This window comes from Zootoca vivipara, chromosome 4, assembly GCF_965207765.1.
Source record: "Zootoca vivipara chromosome 4, rZooViv2.hap1.1, whole genome shotgun sequence".
In the NCBI taxonomy this organism is placed as follows: Eukaryota; Metazoa; Chordata; class Lepidosauria; order Squamata; family Lacertidae; genus Zootoca; species Zootoca vivipara.
Genome location: NC_142587.1, coordinates 83,956,147 through 83,973,747, shown reverse-complemented (window position 1 = coordinate 83,973,747; position 17,601 = coordinate 83,956,147). Strand labels below are relative to the sequence as shown.

The 17,601-nt window shown below is 43.3% G+C and overlaps 1 protein-coding gene across 11 annotated transcripts; it reads right to left on the bottom strand.

The window, feature by feature from the left end:
- Window positions 1-871: 871 nt before the first annotated feature.
- On the bottom strand, window positions 872-10,800 carry MSANTD4 (Myb/SANT DNA binding domain containing 4 with coiled-coils). 11 transcript variants are annotated; one of them, XM_088668354.1, is made up of 5 exons: window positions 10,593-10,742; window positions 9,793-10,083; window positions 7,490-7,634; window positions 3,069-3,557; window positions 872-2,295 (listed from the first exon to the last, which is right to left on the bottom strand). In XM_088668354.1, the coding sequence occupies exons 4-5, from the start codon at window positions 3,528-3,530 to the stop codon at window positions 1,720-1,722; spliced, it is 1,038 nt and encodes a 345-aa protein (XP_088524480.1). In that variant the 5' UTR covers window positions 3,531-3,557; window positions 7,490-7,634; window positions 9,793-10,083; window positions 10,593-10,742; the 3' UTR covers window positions 872-1,719. The 11 variants fall into 11 exon arrangements, with proteins under 11 accessions (XP_088524480.1, XP_088524481.1, XP_088524476.1 ...); XM_088668355.1 differs by lacking the exon at window positions 7,490-7,634 and having other exon boundaries at window positions 10,685-10,786; XM_088668350.1 differs by lacking the exon at window positions 7,490-7,634 and having other exon boundaries at window positions 3,051-3,557.
- Window positions 10,801-17,601: the final 6,801 nt, after the last annotated feature.

The window sequence follows — 17,601 nt, the reverse complement described above, 5'->3', positions numbered from 1 at the left end:
ATGCAGTGCTGGAAGGCAGGGCAGCACCATCTCAGTGCACAACTGGTGAAATGTTGCCTGTGTGTCATTCACCAATTGTGCCTGGTTGTCATTCACCAATTGTGTGCCACTCCAGCAATCTTCAGCTAGTAAGGGTATGGACACCTCTTTCTCATTGCTCAGTGACAGCAGCCAAGTACTACATTCCTTTAACACCACCCTGTTACCAGTGAGCAGTCATGGTTTTTTTGTTTGGATATAAACTTACCCAAAATAAACTAACATTTATCAACACAGATCTAAGCTGCCTCAGAAAAAAGAGCCCATCATCTTAAGGTTTTGAAGAGGATTGCTAAACCAATGGAATTTGTTGCCACTTGGAAAACTTCAGTTACATATGGGAACACTAGGATAAGTGGCTTCATATACTGAAGTATGACTTTATTTGGTAATACCTATGACATACGACTTTGACTGATTAGTCCAATTCTTGTTGCCTTCACCTGGGACCCACTTTTAACACAAATGTCTCTTTGAAGACCCATTTCTTAATCTCTTTGCATGGTGACAGTGCGCCCGTTGTGACCCACCTTGTATCAGACTATGACCCACTAGTAGTTTCTGACTCATCAGCTGAAGGCCAGGAATACAGATGGCAGAAACTGTAACAGTGAAAAGCACACTGCCTCTGTCCCACTCCTCATCCAGTTTGTCACACCAACTACGCAGGGTTTGCTTGTGTTTTGGTAGTGGTCAAGCACCAGCCAGATGAAGTGGATGAACTTTAATATTACCAAGACTCAAAGCCTCGATTCTTTAAAATGATTTGATTAACAGGGAATAGATTAATCTGCAACAGACCCACATGTCCTCTCACTGTAGAGTCACACACTTCTTTCAGTAAGAAAAAATAACACTTTATTTGCAAAATAAAAGTAATTACATAGTGATATAAATAAACTGACATGTACAAATAATCTATGTAAATCCCACAAGATATATTTCTGCTCAAACACTTCAATGTCAAAGTGGGCCACCAAAGCTATCTATAGAAGCCAGAGGTTCTAAGGTCTGGCTTGGAAATAAATGGTGAAATCTGTGTTTTCATACATGAAGCATCATTTAATCTTTTTTCTACTAACAAACATAGTTGAGTAGGAAAACTACTGAGAACCTCAATGTCTGACCTTTCAACATTTCTCTAGAGAAGAACACACCTCATTTTAAAGGCATTACTTTCATGGTTAACACTATGTAAAGCATAAGGCCTACCTTTAATCTCATTCCTTTAGATCAAATGCAAATGTGTGTTGAAAGCTCCTATGGATTTAGAATAACACTCTTAAGAAGAACAGGATACAGCTAAGCCTTGATGCTTAATGTGGAGGCAAATCTATACAACAGAGAATGCAAGAGGACATTTAACACTTCTCTTACACTGAAATGCAATTTCACACATAAGCTCCATTTACACAGGCACACTGACTTACTGAGCACCATTCCTTAGCTTCTTTTAAACTTGAACACATTAATGTTCAACTCTGGCAACGGAAAAAAGGTACTGTCAAGATGTAAGCATCACAGTATCAAAGCAATGGAAAGCAGGATTCTCTTGGATGGTGAAATGCTTTGACAACCAGACTATCCAACACTTTTACTGAAACCAAGCTACCCTTTCAAAAAGAAAAAAGGAGGAAGAACAAACAAAGCACAGCATTGTTAATCATGGTTTTTCCAAGTTCATTGCAGGTGCCCTTCCCTCTGAATTCGAAGGCGCTCCTTCTCCACTTGCAAACGTTCTTTTTCGATTTGCAATTTCTCTGATTCAAACTTCAAGAACTGCAGCCTCTCCTTCTCGAGCTGTAAGCGCTCCTTTTCAATTTTTAGTTTTTCAGTTTCTAGATCCAGAGGTTGCAAGGCAGGTTTTTCTGACTGGCTGGGGTCATTTTCCAGCACAGGTTTCTCAGCATGCAAAGCCTCAAGCCTCAGTTTCTCTCGCTCTATTTGTAATCTCTCCTTTTCCAGTTGAAGCCTCTCATGCTCCAGGTCAATGTGTCGTAACCGCTCTTTTTCGATCTGCAGGCGCTCCTTCTCCACTTGCAGCCGTTCTGCTTCAATATCCAGTCGCTGTTTCTCTAACTCCAGCTTCTGTTTTTCCAGGCTAATCAGCAGATGAGAATCTTCATAGGCCAGCCTAGCTTGAGCAGAGCTTAGATTGCCAAACTCTTCAATGTGAGTGAAATCAGGAAGGTCACTTTCCTTTTTAGAATCTGGCAACACTGAGGACAGAATCTCCTCTTCTTCCTCAATAGGAAACTAAGAAAAGCAATTAGCAATTTAATGGTGTTCTGCACTAGATAAAGATACACCTATCAGCTATAGGAAAAGCAAGGCAGAAACCTTATATACCGGTAGCTTCTGAGAGAGGCCCTCAGGCTAAGTTTTTGTGAGTCTTTGGAAGAGCACATTAAGATCCCACCTACATGTTTCATTGTTATCCAAACTTTGTGCACAGACTGAGCAATGGACAAAGCAATCCTATCTTGGGGTAGGGCCCTGTGGTTCTGCTACTTCCTAAACCTGCTGGGCCTTTTTAGGGAAAGATCTAAGGGACAAGAGGTCTGAGGATATTGCAGCTCTTTAGCTACCCTGACTTGCCCTGTTGTGGTCTCACCACCGGCATAAGACTGTTGGCATAACATGCAGAACTTTCCTCATGGGGGCTCCAATGCTATAAATGCCATCCTGCCAGCAGGCCTTTGAGTGGCACTTACACTGCTTCCAATGACCCATCAGTGGGCCTTCAGTATAAGGTTACCAGATTTTTTTCGATGAATCCGGGGACACTTTTCAACTTCAATGGATTTTGTATGGGGACTGATTTGTAAATCTGGGGACTGTCCCTGGGAACAGGGATGTCTGGTAACCTTATTTTAGTATTGCTCTGTAAAGGTGATTTCTCTTCAAATCTAGGAGACAACAGAATGAGTTGTCACTAAGGATTGGAAATTATACAGTAGCTGAGCTAGGAAATTTTACAGAAGGAAAGCATACAAATAAAATATACTTACCATGCTGGAACTACTTACTTCAAAACTCTGTGGATCCTCCTCCTCTTCTTCCACTTTTATTTCTGTTAATGATCCACCTGCTTCTCTGAAGTCTGTAATATTCTGCCATTCAAAACCAGCTTCAGTTGGAAATCCAATTTTCTCATCAATATCTTCGTTGAGAGAATCATCCAAATCAGATGATGGAAGGTGAAAGCCAGCACCCACAAGCTTTATGTTGGTATTAAGTCGCTTCCGTTTCATAAGGGCCCTCCAATCGAGGTATCGCCTTTTGACTTCTGTCCCCGTCCTTTGCTCTCCTTCACCAACAGCATTAACACATTCTGCTATTTCCTCCCAAGCCTTCCGCTTCATCTCATTAATGGTTGTATTTAATTGTTTAGAAAAAAGCACTTCTCTCCTTTTTCGGATTTCTTTAAGTAGTGTTTGAGTTTCCTGAACACTAAAATTGCTTTTCCTTTTCCTTTTTAGCTGTTTCATCTTCTTCAGCTTTCAATGTACTTCTTCCTGTAGCAGACAAAAGATTAGTGATTTACTATGTTCCTTAACAATCACCCTGCAATTCAGCTTGTTCCTGCAGTGAGATCTTGTTTCAATATTTCAGCTTTTCCTCTTATCTTTCATAAATGCAAAGAGCCAAGGAAATGTCATTGAGAAATATGCAAAGACTGAATTTTAACCAATGAACTAAAATCACCTCAATCAAATAAAAATAAAAGCAACCAATAAAGGAACAAAAGGAGAGGAGACCTCAGAGGTTTAGAGAAGACAACCAATTGCTTAATAATATTTATTGAGATAGCATGGAATATACTATTGGTTTCTCTTCGAAATAAGTGTTAGTGGGTGCTATTCATAAAGAAGAGTTGTAGTACTTGAAAGACATCAGGCAATCGTCTAATGTGAATCTTTGAGGTATCCAGTTTTTGTTTATAGAATACAAAAGCCACCAGGTTCCACAAGATGTGGCAATGCTCACTGGCCTTGTTGTTTAGTCGTTTAGTCGTGTCCGACTCTTCGTGACCCCATGGACCATAGCACGCCAGGCACTCCTGTCTTGCACTGCCTCCCGCAGTTTGGTCAAACTCATGTTCGTAGCTTCGAGAACACTGTCCAGCCATCTTGTCCTCTGTCGTCCCCTTCTCCTAGTGCCCTCAATCTTTCCCAAAATCAGGGTCTTTTCCAAGGATTCTTCTCTTCTCATGAGGTGGCCAAAGTATTGGAGCCTCAGCTTCACGATCTGTCCTTCCAGGGAGCACTCAGGGCTGATTTCCTTAAGAATGGATAGGTTTGATCTTCTAGCAGTCCATGGGACTCTCAAGAGTCTCCTCCAGCACCATAATTCAAAAGCATCAATTCTTCGGCGATCAGCCTTCTTTATGGTCCAGCTCTCACTTCCATACATCACCACTGGGAAAACCATACCTTTAACTATACGGACCTTTGTCGGCAAGGTGATGTCTCTGCTTTTTAAGATGCTGTCTAGGTTTGTCATTGCTTTTCTCCCAAGAAGCAGGCGTCTTTTAATTTCGTGACTGCTGTCACCATCTGCAGTGATCAAGGAGCCCAAGAAAGTAAAATCTCTCACTGCCTCCATTTCTTCCCCTTCTATTTGCCAGGAGGTGATGGGACCAGTGGCCATGACCTTGGTTTTTTTGATGTTGAGCTTCAGACCATATTTTGCGCTCTCCTCTTTCACCCTCATTAAAAGGTTCTTTAATTCCTCCTCGCTTTCTGCCATCAAGGTTGTGTCATCTGCATATCTGAGGTTGTTGATATTTCTTCCGGCAATCTTAATTCCAGTTTGGGATTCATCTAGTCCAGCCTTTCGCATGATGAATTCTGCATATAAGTTAAATAAGCAGGGAGACAATATACAACCTTGTCGTACTCCTTTCCCAATTTTGAACCAATCAGTTGTTCCATATCCAGTTCTAACTGTAGCTTCTTGTCCCACATAGAGATTTCTCAGGAGACAGATGAGGTGATCAGGCACTCCCATTTCTTTAAGAACTTGCCATAGTTTGCTGTGGTCGACACAGTCAAAGGCTTTTGCATAGTCAATGAAGCAGAAGTAGACGTTTTTCTGGAACTCTCTAGCTTTCTCCATAATCCAGCGCATGTTTGCTATTTGGTCTCTGGTTCCTCTGCCCTTTCGAAATCCAGCTTGCACTTCTGGGAGTTCTCGGTCCACATACTGCCTAAGCCTGCCTTGTAGAATTTTGAGCATAACCTTGCTAGCGTGTGAAATGAGCGCAATTGTGCGGTAGTTGGAGCATTCTTTGGCACTGCCCTTCTTTGGAATTGGGATGTAGACTGATCTTCTCCAATCCTCTGGCCATTGCTGAGTTTTCCAAACTTGCTGGCATATTGGGTGTAGCACCTTAACAGCATCATCTTTTAAAATTTTAAATAGTTCAGCTGGAATATCATCACTTCCACTGGCCTTGTTATTAGCAGTGCTTTCTAAGGCCCATTTGACTTCACTCTCCAAGATGTCTGGCTCAAGGTCAGCAACCACACTACCTGGGGTGTACGAGACCTCCATATCTTTCTGGTATAATTCCTCTGTGTATTCTTGCCACCTCTTCTTGATGTCTTCTGCTTCTGTTAGGTCCTTACCACTTTTGTCCTTGATTATGGTACCGGTAATCTTTGTACGAAATGTTCCTTTCATATCTCCAATTTTCTTGAACAGATCTCTGGTTTTCCCCATTCTATTGTTTTCCTCTATTTCTTTGCATTGCTCATTTAAGAAGACCCTCTTGTCTCTCCTTGCTGCTTTTTGGAAATCTGCATTCAGTTTCCTGTATCTTTCCCTATCTCCCTTGCATTTTGCTTGCCTCCTCTCCTCCGCTATTTGTAAGGCCTCGTTGGACAGCCATTTTGCTTTCTTGCATTTCCTTTTCCTTGGGATGGTTTTCGTTGCTGCCTCCTGTATAATGTTACGAGCCTCCATCCATAGTTCTTCAGGCACTCTGTCCACCAAATCTAAATCCTTAAACCTGTTCCTCACTTCCACTGTGTATTCATAAGGGATTTGATTCAGATTGTATCTTACTGGCCCAGTGGTTTTTCCTACTTTCTTCAGTTTAAGCTGGAATTTTGCTATAAGAAGCTGATGATCTGAGTTACAGTCAGCTCCAGGTCTTGTTTTTGCTGACTGTATAGAGCTTCTCCATCTTTGGCTGCAGAGAATATAATCAATCTGATTTCGATGCTGCCCATTTGGTGATATCCATGTGTAGAGTCGTCTCTTGTGTTGTTGGAAAAGAGTGTTTGTGATGACCAGCTTGTTCTCTTGACAGAACTCTATTAGCCTTTGCCCTGCTTCATTTTGAACTCCAAGGCCAAACTTGCCAGTTATTCCTTTTATCTCTTGATTCCCTACTTTAGCATTCCAATCCCCTGTAATGAGAAGAACATCCTTCTTTGGTGTCATTTCTAGAAGGTGTTGTAGGTCTTCATAGAATTGGTCAATTTCACTTTCTTCAGCACCGGTAGTTGGTGCATAAACTTGGATTACTGTGATGTTAAAAGGTCTGCCTTGGATTCGTATCGAGATCATTCTGTCATTTTTGAGATTGCATCCCATCACAGCTTTTGCCACTCTTTTGTTGACTATGAGGGCCACTCCATTTCTTCTACAGGATTCTTGCCCACAGTAGTAGATATGATAGTCACCCGAACTGAATTCACCCATTCCCTTCCATTTTAGTTCACTGATGCCCAGGATGTCGATATTTATTCTTGTCATCTCATTTTTGACCACATCCAGCTTACCTCTATTCATGGTTCTTACATTCCAGCTTCCTATGCAATATTTTTCTTTACAGCATCGGACTTTCCTTTCGCTTCCAGGCATATCCGCAACTGAGCGTCCTTTCGGCTTTGGCCCAGCCGCTTCATCAGCTCTGAATCTACTTGTACTTGTCCTCCGCTCTTCCTCAGTAGCATGTTGGACGCCTTCCGACCTGAGGGGCTCATCTTCCAGCGTCATAACTTTTATATGCCTGTTGTCTTTGTCCATGGAGTTTTCTTGGCAGGGATACTGGAGTGGCTTGCCAGTTCCTTCTCCAGGTGGATCACGTTTAGTCAAAACTCTCCACTATGACCTGTCCATCTTGGGTGGCCCTGCATGGCATAGCTCATAGCTTCTCCGAGTTATTCAAGCCCCTTCGCCACGACAAGGCATTGATCCATGAAGGCATTGATCCATGAAGGGGGCTCACTGGCCTAGATATCTTTAAAGGGGGATTAGTCACTGGCCTAGATATCTTTAAAGGGGGATTAGTCAATATCCATGATAGGTTTATCAATGGCTTATTCACCACAACAGCTAAGGGAAACTTCCAGGTAGCTTACTTTTAAATACCATTTGCTGTGGTATATAAACACCCGGTTTTGGGACAGTAGGGAAAGTCCATTGCCTTCATTACCTGGTTTTGGGCTTCCCAAAAGCACTTGGTAAAACACTGTAGAAAACAGGATGCTGGACTACATGGTTCTTTGGCTTTACCCCGGAAGGTTCTTCTGCTGTTCTTAACTTCCATATGCCAGTTGCAAATGGGGCAATTGCCTGCTCTGAAATGTGTACATTTGTGTGACTGTACAATTCAAGTTTGCTTCCCAAAAGCTCTTTCCCATTTTGAAAATCACTGAGGAGAGAAAAATCTGTTTAAAAGCTAAGGACCGAATGATCTATGGGAAAAGCTTTTATTTTTAAATTTATAAAACCTTTCCCCTGGTATTGTTATGCTTTCTTCCAAAAAAATACCCATGATGATGATTTTTTAGAAATTAAGAGAGGTTAATTCAGAAGCAGAGACAGATGCTGCATATATAGAGATGAGCTATTTCCACATCCTGTTGAAGCTTCTTAGAATTCCAACCCCCGCCCCAAATGCAGCTCCTTGTATTCCATTTTCTATCATGAATTTTCTATCACAAGACCTTGGTATCATAGTGGATAGTTCGAAGATGTTGACCTATTGTGCAGCAGCTGTGAAAAAGACAAATTCCATGCTAGGGATCATTAGGAAATGAACTGAAAATAAAACTCCCAATATAATGCTGTTATATAAATCTCTTGCGCAAATGCATTTGGAACACTGTGCAGAGTTTTGCTGCCTCAATCTTTTTTTCTATCCATTCATGTTCTTCAGTCTATCCTCTCTTAAGAGCCTAATTGCAAAACTAAAGACTGACTTCACAGCCTTTCCTCAAAACCAAGTACCTTTTCCAGATCTACAACAGCAAATGAAAACTGAAAAGTCTGTACACACATTATGTAAAAGCTTTACATCTTTCCAAGGAGCTGTCCACAGCAATTCCAGCACCTCTCTTGGGTAGCAACAGCCAATACAGAACACAATGTTCTGTAAATATATCTGGTGTTCCTTTTCTAGTATATTCCACCTGTCAATATTGAATGTCATCAACAAGTTTTATTTCCAACTTTTTAATGCTGCAAGATCCAACCATAATCTTAACAGTTTACCTTTATCCCACTACCAATAGTCTATTGATCAGTGTGCAAATACCAATAATTTATCCTGTGCCCTCTGTACACTTGTACAGAGGGATGCATCACAGAAACCTGAGAATAAACTGATGATGTCAGTGAAGTCTGGCAATCCTAGATTTTAACCTTGGGTTTATGGAAGAGTGTAATTCATGGGTCCATTTTGGATTGCATCTCAGACTGCCCTGGTCAAATCGTAAATTGAACTGAAGGTTGAATTATTTCTTTCACACATCTAGCAGAAGGATGAGCAGCCTGTACCTCTTAGCCTCATTTAATGTGGCTGACAAGAAGGTGGTAAATGGGGCTAACAGTGAGAGAGAAGAGTGGTACCTTGGCTACTTTGGGCTCCAGCCCTATCCTCCACCCACATATAAACCACTCAGCAAATTACCCCAAAGGAATGTAGCCCTGAAGATCATCAGCTGCAGGAGAAAGCCTGACTGGGCAGGAGAATCTAGTGGTTCCATATGATTTCAGGAGTGGATTGTGGCAAAGGACTGCACCTTGTCCATGCACCTTCAGTGTTAACTACATCACACAGACTTCTTTGTAAACAGAACCAGGCAGGTTTTTCTTCTCTATGAGTTAATTTACTCTCCAAATGATTACAAGAGGCAGTAAGGGCTGCAGCTGATACTGTTGTGAAGAACACTGAATAACAGGTGACCAGCAATACTATCCTATGTTGTGAATATGATCAGACAGATGGGGAAAGCAAATGATATATATTTAAAGTGTCTGAGGGGGGAAGAGAAAGCACAACATCCCTCCTGTATGAACTACCCTTCTTCACCATACAACGCCTGGGCTTTGATTGGCATATGTTCATATCATGCCCAGCACAATCCTAACCCCACTCAATAAGTCCCACTGAGATCGATGTTGCCTGTTTCCTATGTTAGCTGACTGCAACACTAAAGGAATAGGCCCCACCAGGGCCCTTTTTTCCCTATATAAAAAAGAGATGTTGGAACTTGTTGACCTTTTTTTAGGGGGAGCACCCAGCCAAAATTGTTGAGGAACAGAGAGCCTCTGTATGACTGGAACAGGCAGGTGCCCAGAGGAGGATATTTGGATAATAACTCTGGGTGCCGCTGATCAGGAAGTCGCAACCTCAGCATAGCCCCAATGGCCAACTTTTTCCATAAACTTGTGATGTAACCACTAAGTTTCAATCTACTTTTAAAGGACACCCTAAAAAAAAAAACCACACACCTCATTGTAAGGAGAAAACATGCACTGTGGGTGAGTTTGGCCCAGAACCTATTGTGCAATTTCCCACTTGCAGCAGTTTACAAACACGTATGTAGGAATAATTCGAAAAAGGAATATGGTGGAGAAACAGGAAAATGAAATAAGCAAATAAGGTATCTGAGGGCAGCCCTCTCCAGCTGCCCTTGGAAAGGAACTCTTGCTCTCCAGCGGGGCTGTTGGTTTAGCTTTCCAGTAGGCAGTCCTTGGTGCAGCCACTGTGTTTTATACACATCGCACGCCACTCCAACGGCTCTAGTAGAAAGAATGGGGATTTAAATCCAGCAAAACAGCAAAAGCACAACGACAATAGCGACGGCAGCATCCCTCACCAGGAGCGGCGCGGCCCATTATACCGCCTCGGGGCTCCTTCGGGGGACGAAGGAAATGAGGGGCCGCCGCAGTTCACCTTCACACAAGCCACACACACACACACCCCGCCTCGAATTTGAACGTGTGGAGATGTTACGAAGCGTTGTCGGCGGCGAATATTCTCCTCGGGAAAACGGCTGGGGCGAGGGGAGGCTGCGCACCTGGCGCCCCCCGGCCACGCCACCGGATGGCGGAAGAGGGGAAGGAAGCCCGTGAGGGAAACAGCGGCGGCGCGTGAACCGAGGCAGGGGTGGGAGAAGGCGGAGGAAAAGAGCCGAGCTCCCCCCCCCACCATAGCCAGGGAACTGGGATCTACCCCGGCGCTCCCTCACAGGCGGACGCGGCTCCTCCCCTTCCTCCCTCCCTCCCTCAGCAGCGCAAGAGCGACTCACCTGCGCGCACCGCTCCCCCTTCCGAACAGCCGGCCTTTTGACCCACCCCCACCCGCCTGCCGCGGCCGCCGGCGAGGCCGCCTGTCACTCACCCATCCACGCGGCGCTCCGATTGGACGGCGCCGCGCGCTCGCCACCCGCTCGCGCTCCCCAACGGTTCCAACCGCCTCCTTTCCCCAACTCGCGCAACTTTGCCCGCCACGCCCCTAGCGCCACGCCCCCCCTCTCTCTCTCTCGTTCTGACCCGTCTCCCGCCTATTGGTCGCGGCTGCTGCTTGTCAACGAGCATGGCTTCCGACATTGGTGGAGGAGGCGAAAAGAGGCGGTTGTTTTCGCGGCGCCATCCGAGGAGAGGGAGAAAGGGCGGGTGAGGGGGCGCAGGCGAGGCGGCGGGTTGAGAAGGGGGGAGGGAAGTCGGTGGGCGCAGAGGTTGGTTCCAGATTATGAAGGGCCGGAGAGGAAGGCCCGTGTCAGTCCTCACCGAGACGGAAGGAGGCGGGCAAAGGGCGGTGGATCCCGCTTGCGATTTTGGGGGTACCGCTGTGGAGAGGATTGGAGCGCGCGCAAGTTGCGCACCCCTGCCCGCTGCGTTGCAGCCTACCTGAGCAGCGCAGCGGGGAGGGTTAGGTGCGATCCCCACTTCTGCAGCTCCAAAGAGAGGGGACATCCAAGAGGGGGGGGGAAACATGCTTTATAAATTAACAGCATTTTTTTTTAAAAAAAAAAAGCTTCATGACTTATTGGGTGCAAATATTTGTGTACACCACATTCGTAGTTTGCAAAGCAACCAGTTGTTGCTGGTGTTTGCATTTCCCAGCACACATATCCTTCCATTGCAGCACGCACACCCCATCCCGTATTGGCTGATGACATTTGCCTCCTACGATCCTCAGCAATGGAGAAGTCCCAAACCTTTGCAGCATGTGTCGTGTTCGGGTGTTCAGTTTGCTCCTGTGTAAACGATTACTCAATTCGGGAGAGTAGTTGCAGGGGCATGGAGGAGACAGGGAAGAGCGTTTGTCTTGCAATGCAGGAGGTCCCAAGTTCAATCCCAGGTAGAGCCTGGAGGGATCTCTTCCTGAAACTCTGGAGAGCTGCTGACAGTGCTTGACCAATGTGGGCCAAAGATCTGACTTGGCAGCTTTCCGATGTCTCTGCATTGGCTATGCTGGCTGGGAGCTGGGAAGACAACATCATCTTGGAGGCCATAGGTCCCCCACCCTTACTGTGGGCAAGGCAGTAGCAGCAGGCCCAGGGTTCTGCAAGTCACATCCTCCAGAAAGAGCACCAGAAAGAGGGAGGATGAAAAAAGTGGAGAATTTTCTGTAAAATTTCCTCTATTTCATTCTGGCCCAGCCCTCCTTACCCTGACAGCAACCTTGTGCAAAGAGAAGGCAAGCAAGGGGTTGGTAGACCCACCCCCTCAGAGGGAGGAGGCAGGCAAGTGTTTGAATCTGATTTTAACAGTATCCCAATGGTTGGAAAGCACTTTGGGGCCTTTCTATGAAAAGCTTTTTATAAGTGATCAACACCATCACTTGCTTGACTCAGTGCAGGCCAGAGATAGTGGCAGTGGCTGTCAAAGTTTCCTTATACTGGTCCTGGGAGTTAAATAGGAAGTTTTTAGACTTTATACTTGTTTTGATGGTTCTATAGCTTTCCTAGGGTTTTAATGTAGCGGTAGATTTTTCACACTCCATTTGGGGCTAAGTAGTGGGAATGCCATCGGGCAACATTTCTATGACTTCCAGAGCTTGTATTATTCTTTTGAACATTGATCATAACTATTTCTCACCTTAGATTTTTACACCCCAATCCCAAATACATTTTATTGAAAGTTTTGATTACAACTGAACTTTCAAGTAAGTGTTAAAACAAGAGCTTAATCATTTATTCAAAAGGAAATCTCTGCAGCATTCATTCTTCATTGTAAGGGAAATGCTAAATTTAGGTATATGGAGATGGTTCTTCATTGTGAGATAGAGCAGAAGTTTAACATACTACTGTAGTTCAACTGCTCAGTTTTTATTATGCAGATTTATGAACATTCCAGCACTCACACAGGTACAGACATATTTCTGTCACTTCAAGTGGTTTGTAGCAGTTACAAATAAGATTTCCTTCTGCATATCAACTGCTAACCAGGGACGTCACTTCCTTCAGGGATTTTGGGGATAATTACAGTCAAATGGACATGAAATGACTTTTCTGTTAAAATCTGAGAAAGTAAGGCAGCTTTGCAGAAGCAGTTAGAAAGCTGGCAAGCAGCCAAATTGGCTGGGCTACCTGACTAAAGTTTGCCCAGCAACAGGCTGTGATTGGATGAAAGTTCCCTGATAAGCAGCATGATACTGCAAGGTTGCTGTTGGGGAGTTTGTAGAGTCTGGAGATACAGTGTGTGTTAGATGAGAGAGCTGTGTATGGTAACCTGTAAATACTTTGCTTTTGGTTTTGCTCTGCTGTATATAATAAAAGCAACTGGAACTCAAGTTACTGTTCCTGAACCAGTGCACTGGGCTGTGGAGGGATCGGCCTAAGATCCACCAATATTTTCAAGAGCCAAGAACACTCCTGTGTCAAAATAAAGCCTTGCCCCCCACCTCCCTTCCTCAAAATGGCAGGTGCCCAGGATCCCCCAGAGAGTAATGAAGCTAAAGTGACACCTGTGGGGCCATTTCCTCTGGCAAAAAGTGAAGGCTACTGTTATTCAGATGATCCAGTAGGAAGCTCCAAGAGGAGGAGCAGAATCCAATGTGGCAGCAGGAAATTGCAGGAAGTTCAACAATTTTGCTCTGGACCCTAGAAACACCCTCACCCTCATACCTTCACCTAACCTCAAAAACTGGGTGGAATAAAAGTACCTCAGATGTAGATGACTCAGAGCAGCAGCAGAAAGAGGTAGCCGCTAGTACTCTGGGAGCAGGGAGGAAAGCTTAGCAACGTGTAGTGTTCAACTCTCAGGTGTGGTGGTCATTCTCTACCACTGATCAGCAGTGTTTCGAGGAGGAGCAACAGGCAAAGTTGCAGCAGGTGAGCTAGCTGGAAGGGACGTATCCTCAGCCTTCATCTTGAGGGTGATAATACATGTCCCAAATTGAGGGGGAGGGCTGACAGGAGGACCCCTCATCAGGTGTCACGAGGGAGATTACATTCCCACCTCCAAAGGACTGTAGATGGGGAGCTGGAATGCGCCCAGAGTCCAATAATTTTGTGTAGGACAGCACTCCACTGAGCCCTGGGTCTTCGAAGAGACTAAAGTTTTTTAGTCCCCCCCCCCGGGTGTGGGGGATAGATTACAATTGCTAGGGTGCTTTGAGGAAAACTATAATAATAGAACATGATTCAAACCACTTTGTGTAGATGTGCTCTTTCCCGTACTATGTGCTACAGCAAAATCTCTTACTTTGAATGTCAGTTATTTAGCAATCATCATTTTTTCTGCCTTATCTAACCCTTTCCCTCAGGGTAATACTAAAGTTTCCATTAACATTTTTACAGCAAGGAGAACTAGATTGACTGTTCTTATTCCAATACCTTTATAGGTAGTAGACTTGGTCATAGGTGGCATCTCGCACCGAAGATTGCTCCAGTGGACTTGGCAGAGAAGTGTAAAAGTAAAAATAAAAAACACAATGTATAGAAACAATGCATTACATTTTGACACTGACATTTGTGATAATTGCAAAATAATATCTATTGAACTAGTGACCAGTTAGCAAATAGTTCAATCAATTAACTAACCACAGGAAGAAATTACATATATTAAATGTTCAATAGGTCATGCCATATTTTACCTTTACTGATAATACAATCCAGAATAATAGAACTCTTTTGGTGTGGTTACATTCTTAGTGCAAATAAGTTCATATACATTGGCATGCAACTCCTTTCTACATTATAATGTAGGCTGGGATCCGAAGAACTGCAACACTAGTTTCTCATGTCCAGCATACCCTAGTGACTTTGTTTCTTGAACAATACATCGCCCCATGCCGTACAGGAAATTACTTTTGAAACTTGAGTGGAGGGGACTTTCTAAAGCAGTTTGATATGTCATGAAGATCTTGATCTGCAAAGGTTGGAGGGAAATACTGTAAAAAATACCACTAGACTTGTCCAGGTTCTTGGGCATGTCTAAAATACCTCTTTGGATCCCAGCCACTATCAGGTAAGACTACTAGATAATATTTACTCCTTAAAAGTGCATTTGTACAATTAATATTTTGGCTTCTGGTTTGTGTTTTGTGGTTCAGTTTTTGCAAGATGTTAAACAAACACATCTCACAAAATGTTTACTCAGGAGTTAGGCCCCACTGAGCATGCATAGAAATGCAGCCTTAGAAAACCAGCTATATCCTCTTATATCTAATGTGTTGTAAGTACATTTGATGGATGACAGAAGAAGGTATGTGCAACTGGCATGCCCTTAATCAGCTTTATACAGATCATCAACCCAATTACAATTTAAGGAAGAATGAGGAAATGTAAAATTAGGATCCAAACAGTCATGAAAGATACTGCCTCAAAAATACAAGCTGTGCAGTAGAATCCTTAACAAGTTCACTCTGGAGTAAATATCACTGAATTCAATTGTACTTACTCCCAAGTAAATTTACACAGGAAATGAAACTTAATTTTAAATAAATAGAAATTTTGGCCACCTTTCCCAATCTGGTGTCCTCCAGAGATTTTGGGATCCAAACTCCCATCATCCCTAGTCAGCATGGGGCAATGATCAGGGAAGATGTGAGTTGTAGTCCAAAAAGATATGGAGGCAATCAAGTTGGGGAAAGCTGATTTACAGGGAGATTTTAGAATTTTCTGGGAATGAAACCTGTTAATAATAGGCATAACTACCACAATTATATATAAGACATATATAATGATATATAAGGAACTGATGTTCAATCATGCAACTGTTTTGCATAATGTATTCCTTTCTGAGTTCATTATATTGAAATCACCACCTAATTAGTTTGCCTTATAGAAATGGGCTCATAATGGGTGGCACTGTGGTCTAAACCACTGAGCCTCGGATTTGCTGATCAGAAGGTCGGCGGTTCGAATCCCCGCAACGGGACGAGCTCCTGTTGCTTGGTCCCAGCTCCTGCCCACCTAGCAGTTTGAAAGCATGTCAAAGTGCAAGTAGATAAATAGATACTGCTCCGGCGGGAAGGTAAACAGTGTTTCCGTGCGCTGCTGTGGTTCGCCAGAAACGGCTTAGTCATGCTGGCTACATCACCCGGAAAAACTGTCTGTGGACAAACGGCGGCTCCCTCGGCCAGTAAAGCAACCCGAGAGTCGTTTGCAACTGGACTTAACTGTCAGGGGTCCTTTACCTTTACCTTTTTATAGTATGAAGTACTAATACAACTGAATTTTCCTTCATACGGTACATTTTTTGAGAAAAGGTTATTTGAAGTAATCATGTGCTAACCTTACCAAAGAGTGAGAACTCACAATGTATTTTTCAAGTCTATATACGTTCAGAGAAGTGTAACTGCCCATCTCAGTGGGAAAACCTTCAGGTTCTGTAAACATCCTTGCTGCGTTAAAATTAATGAAAGCCCCGGACCTATAGTGTTCAAATTCGCCTCTGTAGGATAACAGGAAGGCATGAGCACAAGTGGAAAAAAGAATGAAAAGCAGAGAAAAGAATATGAGAACCCCATGGAAATTCACACTTCTGGAATTCCATAATTTGAAATATTGAGTGGTTTCAATAGCTCCACCGAGACAAGGGAAACAAGGGATAACAGTGACTTGAAAAAGCAGTTCAGGGGAATGTATGAGTGTCAGCTCCTAGTTGTGACCTAATAGTGAAGGATGTATCAATAAAGTGTTTAAAAGTCCTGTCCAGATTCATATTCCACCTCCCATTCCCTGCTGAATAATGGATTCACCAAATTCCTAATAAATAATAATAATAATAATAATAATAATTTATTATTTATACCCCGCCCATCTGGCTGGGTTTCCCCAGCCACTCTGGGCGGCTTCCAACAGAAAAAATAAAATAAACGATTAAACATTAAAAGCCTCCCTAAACAGGACTGCCTTCAGATGTCTTCTAAAAATCTGTTTTTCTCTTTGACATCTGATGGGAGGGCATTCCACAGGGCGGGCGCCACTACCGAGAAGGCCCTCTGCCTGGTTCCCTGCAACTTGGCTTCTCGCAATGAGGGAACTCCCAGAAGGCCCTCGGTACTGGACCTCAGTGTCTGGGCAGAACAATGGGGGTGGAGACGCTCCTTCAGGTATACTGGACCGAGGCCATTTATAGTGTATCCTCATGCCTTTGACAAAAAAAAAGTTCTTTTACTAGATAGGCCCTTGCCTCTCCTGGGGTGGGGTGGGTGCAGCAGAAGCATAGCAGTGGCAGAAATTGGAACTGATTACTCAGGTATTAGTCTAATGTTGATAAGCATTTACTAAACTTATTAAAATATGACTGAGATCAAAGAAACCTATCTGAAGTAACATTCTTGTTTCTAGTGTATATTACTGACAACTCTAAATTCTATACACTACTTTTAAGTCCCTGTGTGAAGCATCTTTAAATGACATTCGTAAAAGTTCACAGGGTTTATGTTTGATGATACTGCCTATTAAAGTTCATCCTGTATTTAAATATAGCTTAGCAAGTTGAAAGTGCATACTCTGAAGTGTCCTAATTCATTTAAGGTTATTTGCAGTTTATCACCATTGTGACTCAGAAAATAATGAAACTAGACATTACTTCCTTCCTAATGAATTCACGTGGTATACCGTACTTCTTGCTTACACAGAAGTTGCTTGCTTTCAATAGAATTTCTTTCCACTTAAGTACGGTACGTTTAGGATGATAACTTTAGAAAGTAGATACTAGTTCAATTAAAATTACATCCTTTCTCCTTTGCAAGATCCTCTTCATCAAATGGAATTACTTCTCACACAGTGCATTGTTAAACTATGGAATTTGCTACCCCAAGATGTAGTGATGACCGTAAACTTGGATGGTTTTAAAAGT

What these genes read in the sequence shown, in the direction of transcription:
- MSANTD4 (XM_035116052.3), bottom strand. Translation starts at nt 3,530, where the DNA reads ATGAAACAGCTAAAAAGGAAAAGGAAAAGCAATTTTAGTGTTCAGGAA. An exon ending in AAGTAAGTAGTTCCAGCATG is followed by an intron (nt 2,296 to 3,050) that starts GTAAGTATATTT and finishes TGCTTTTCTTAG; the next exon opens with TTTCCTATTGAGGAAGAAGA.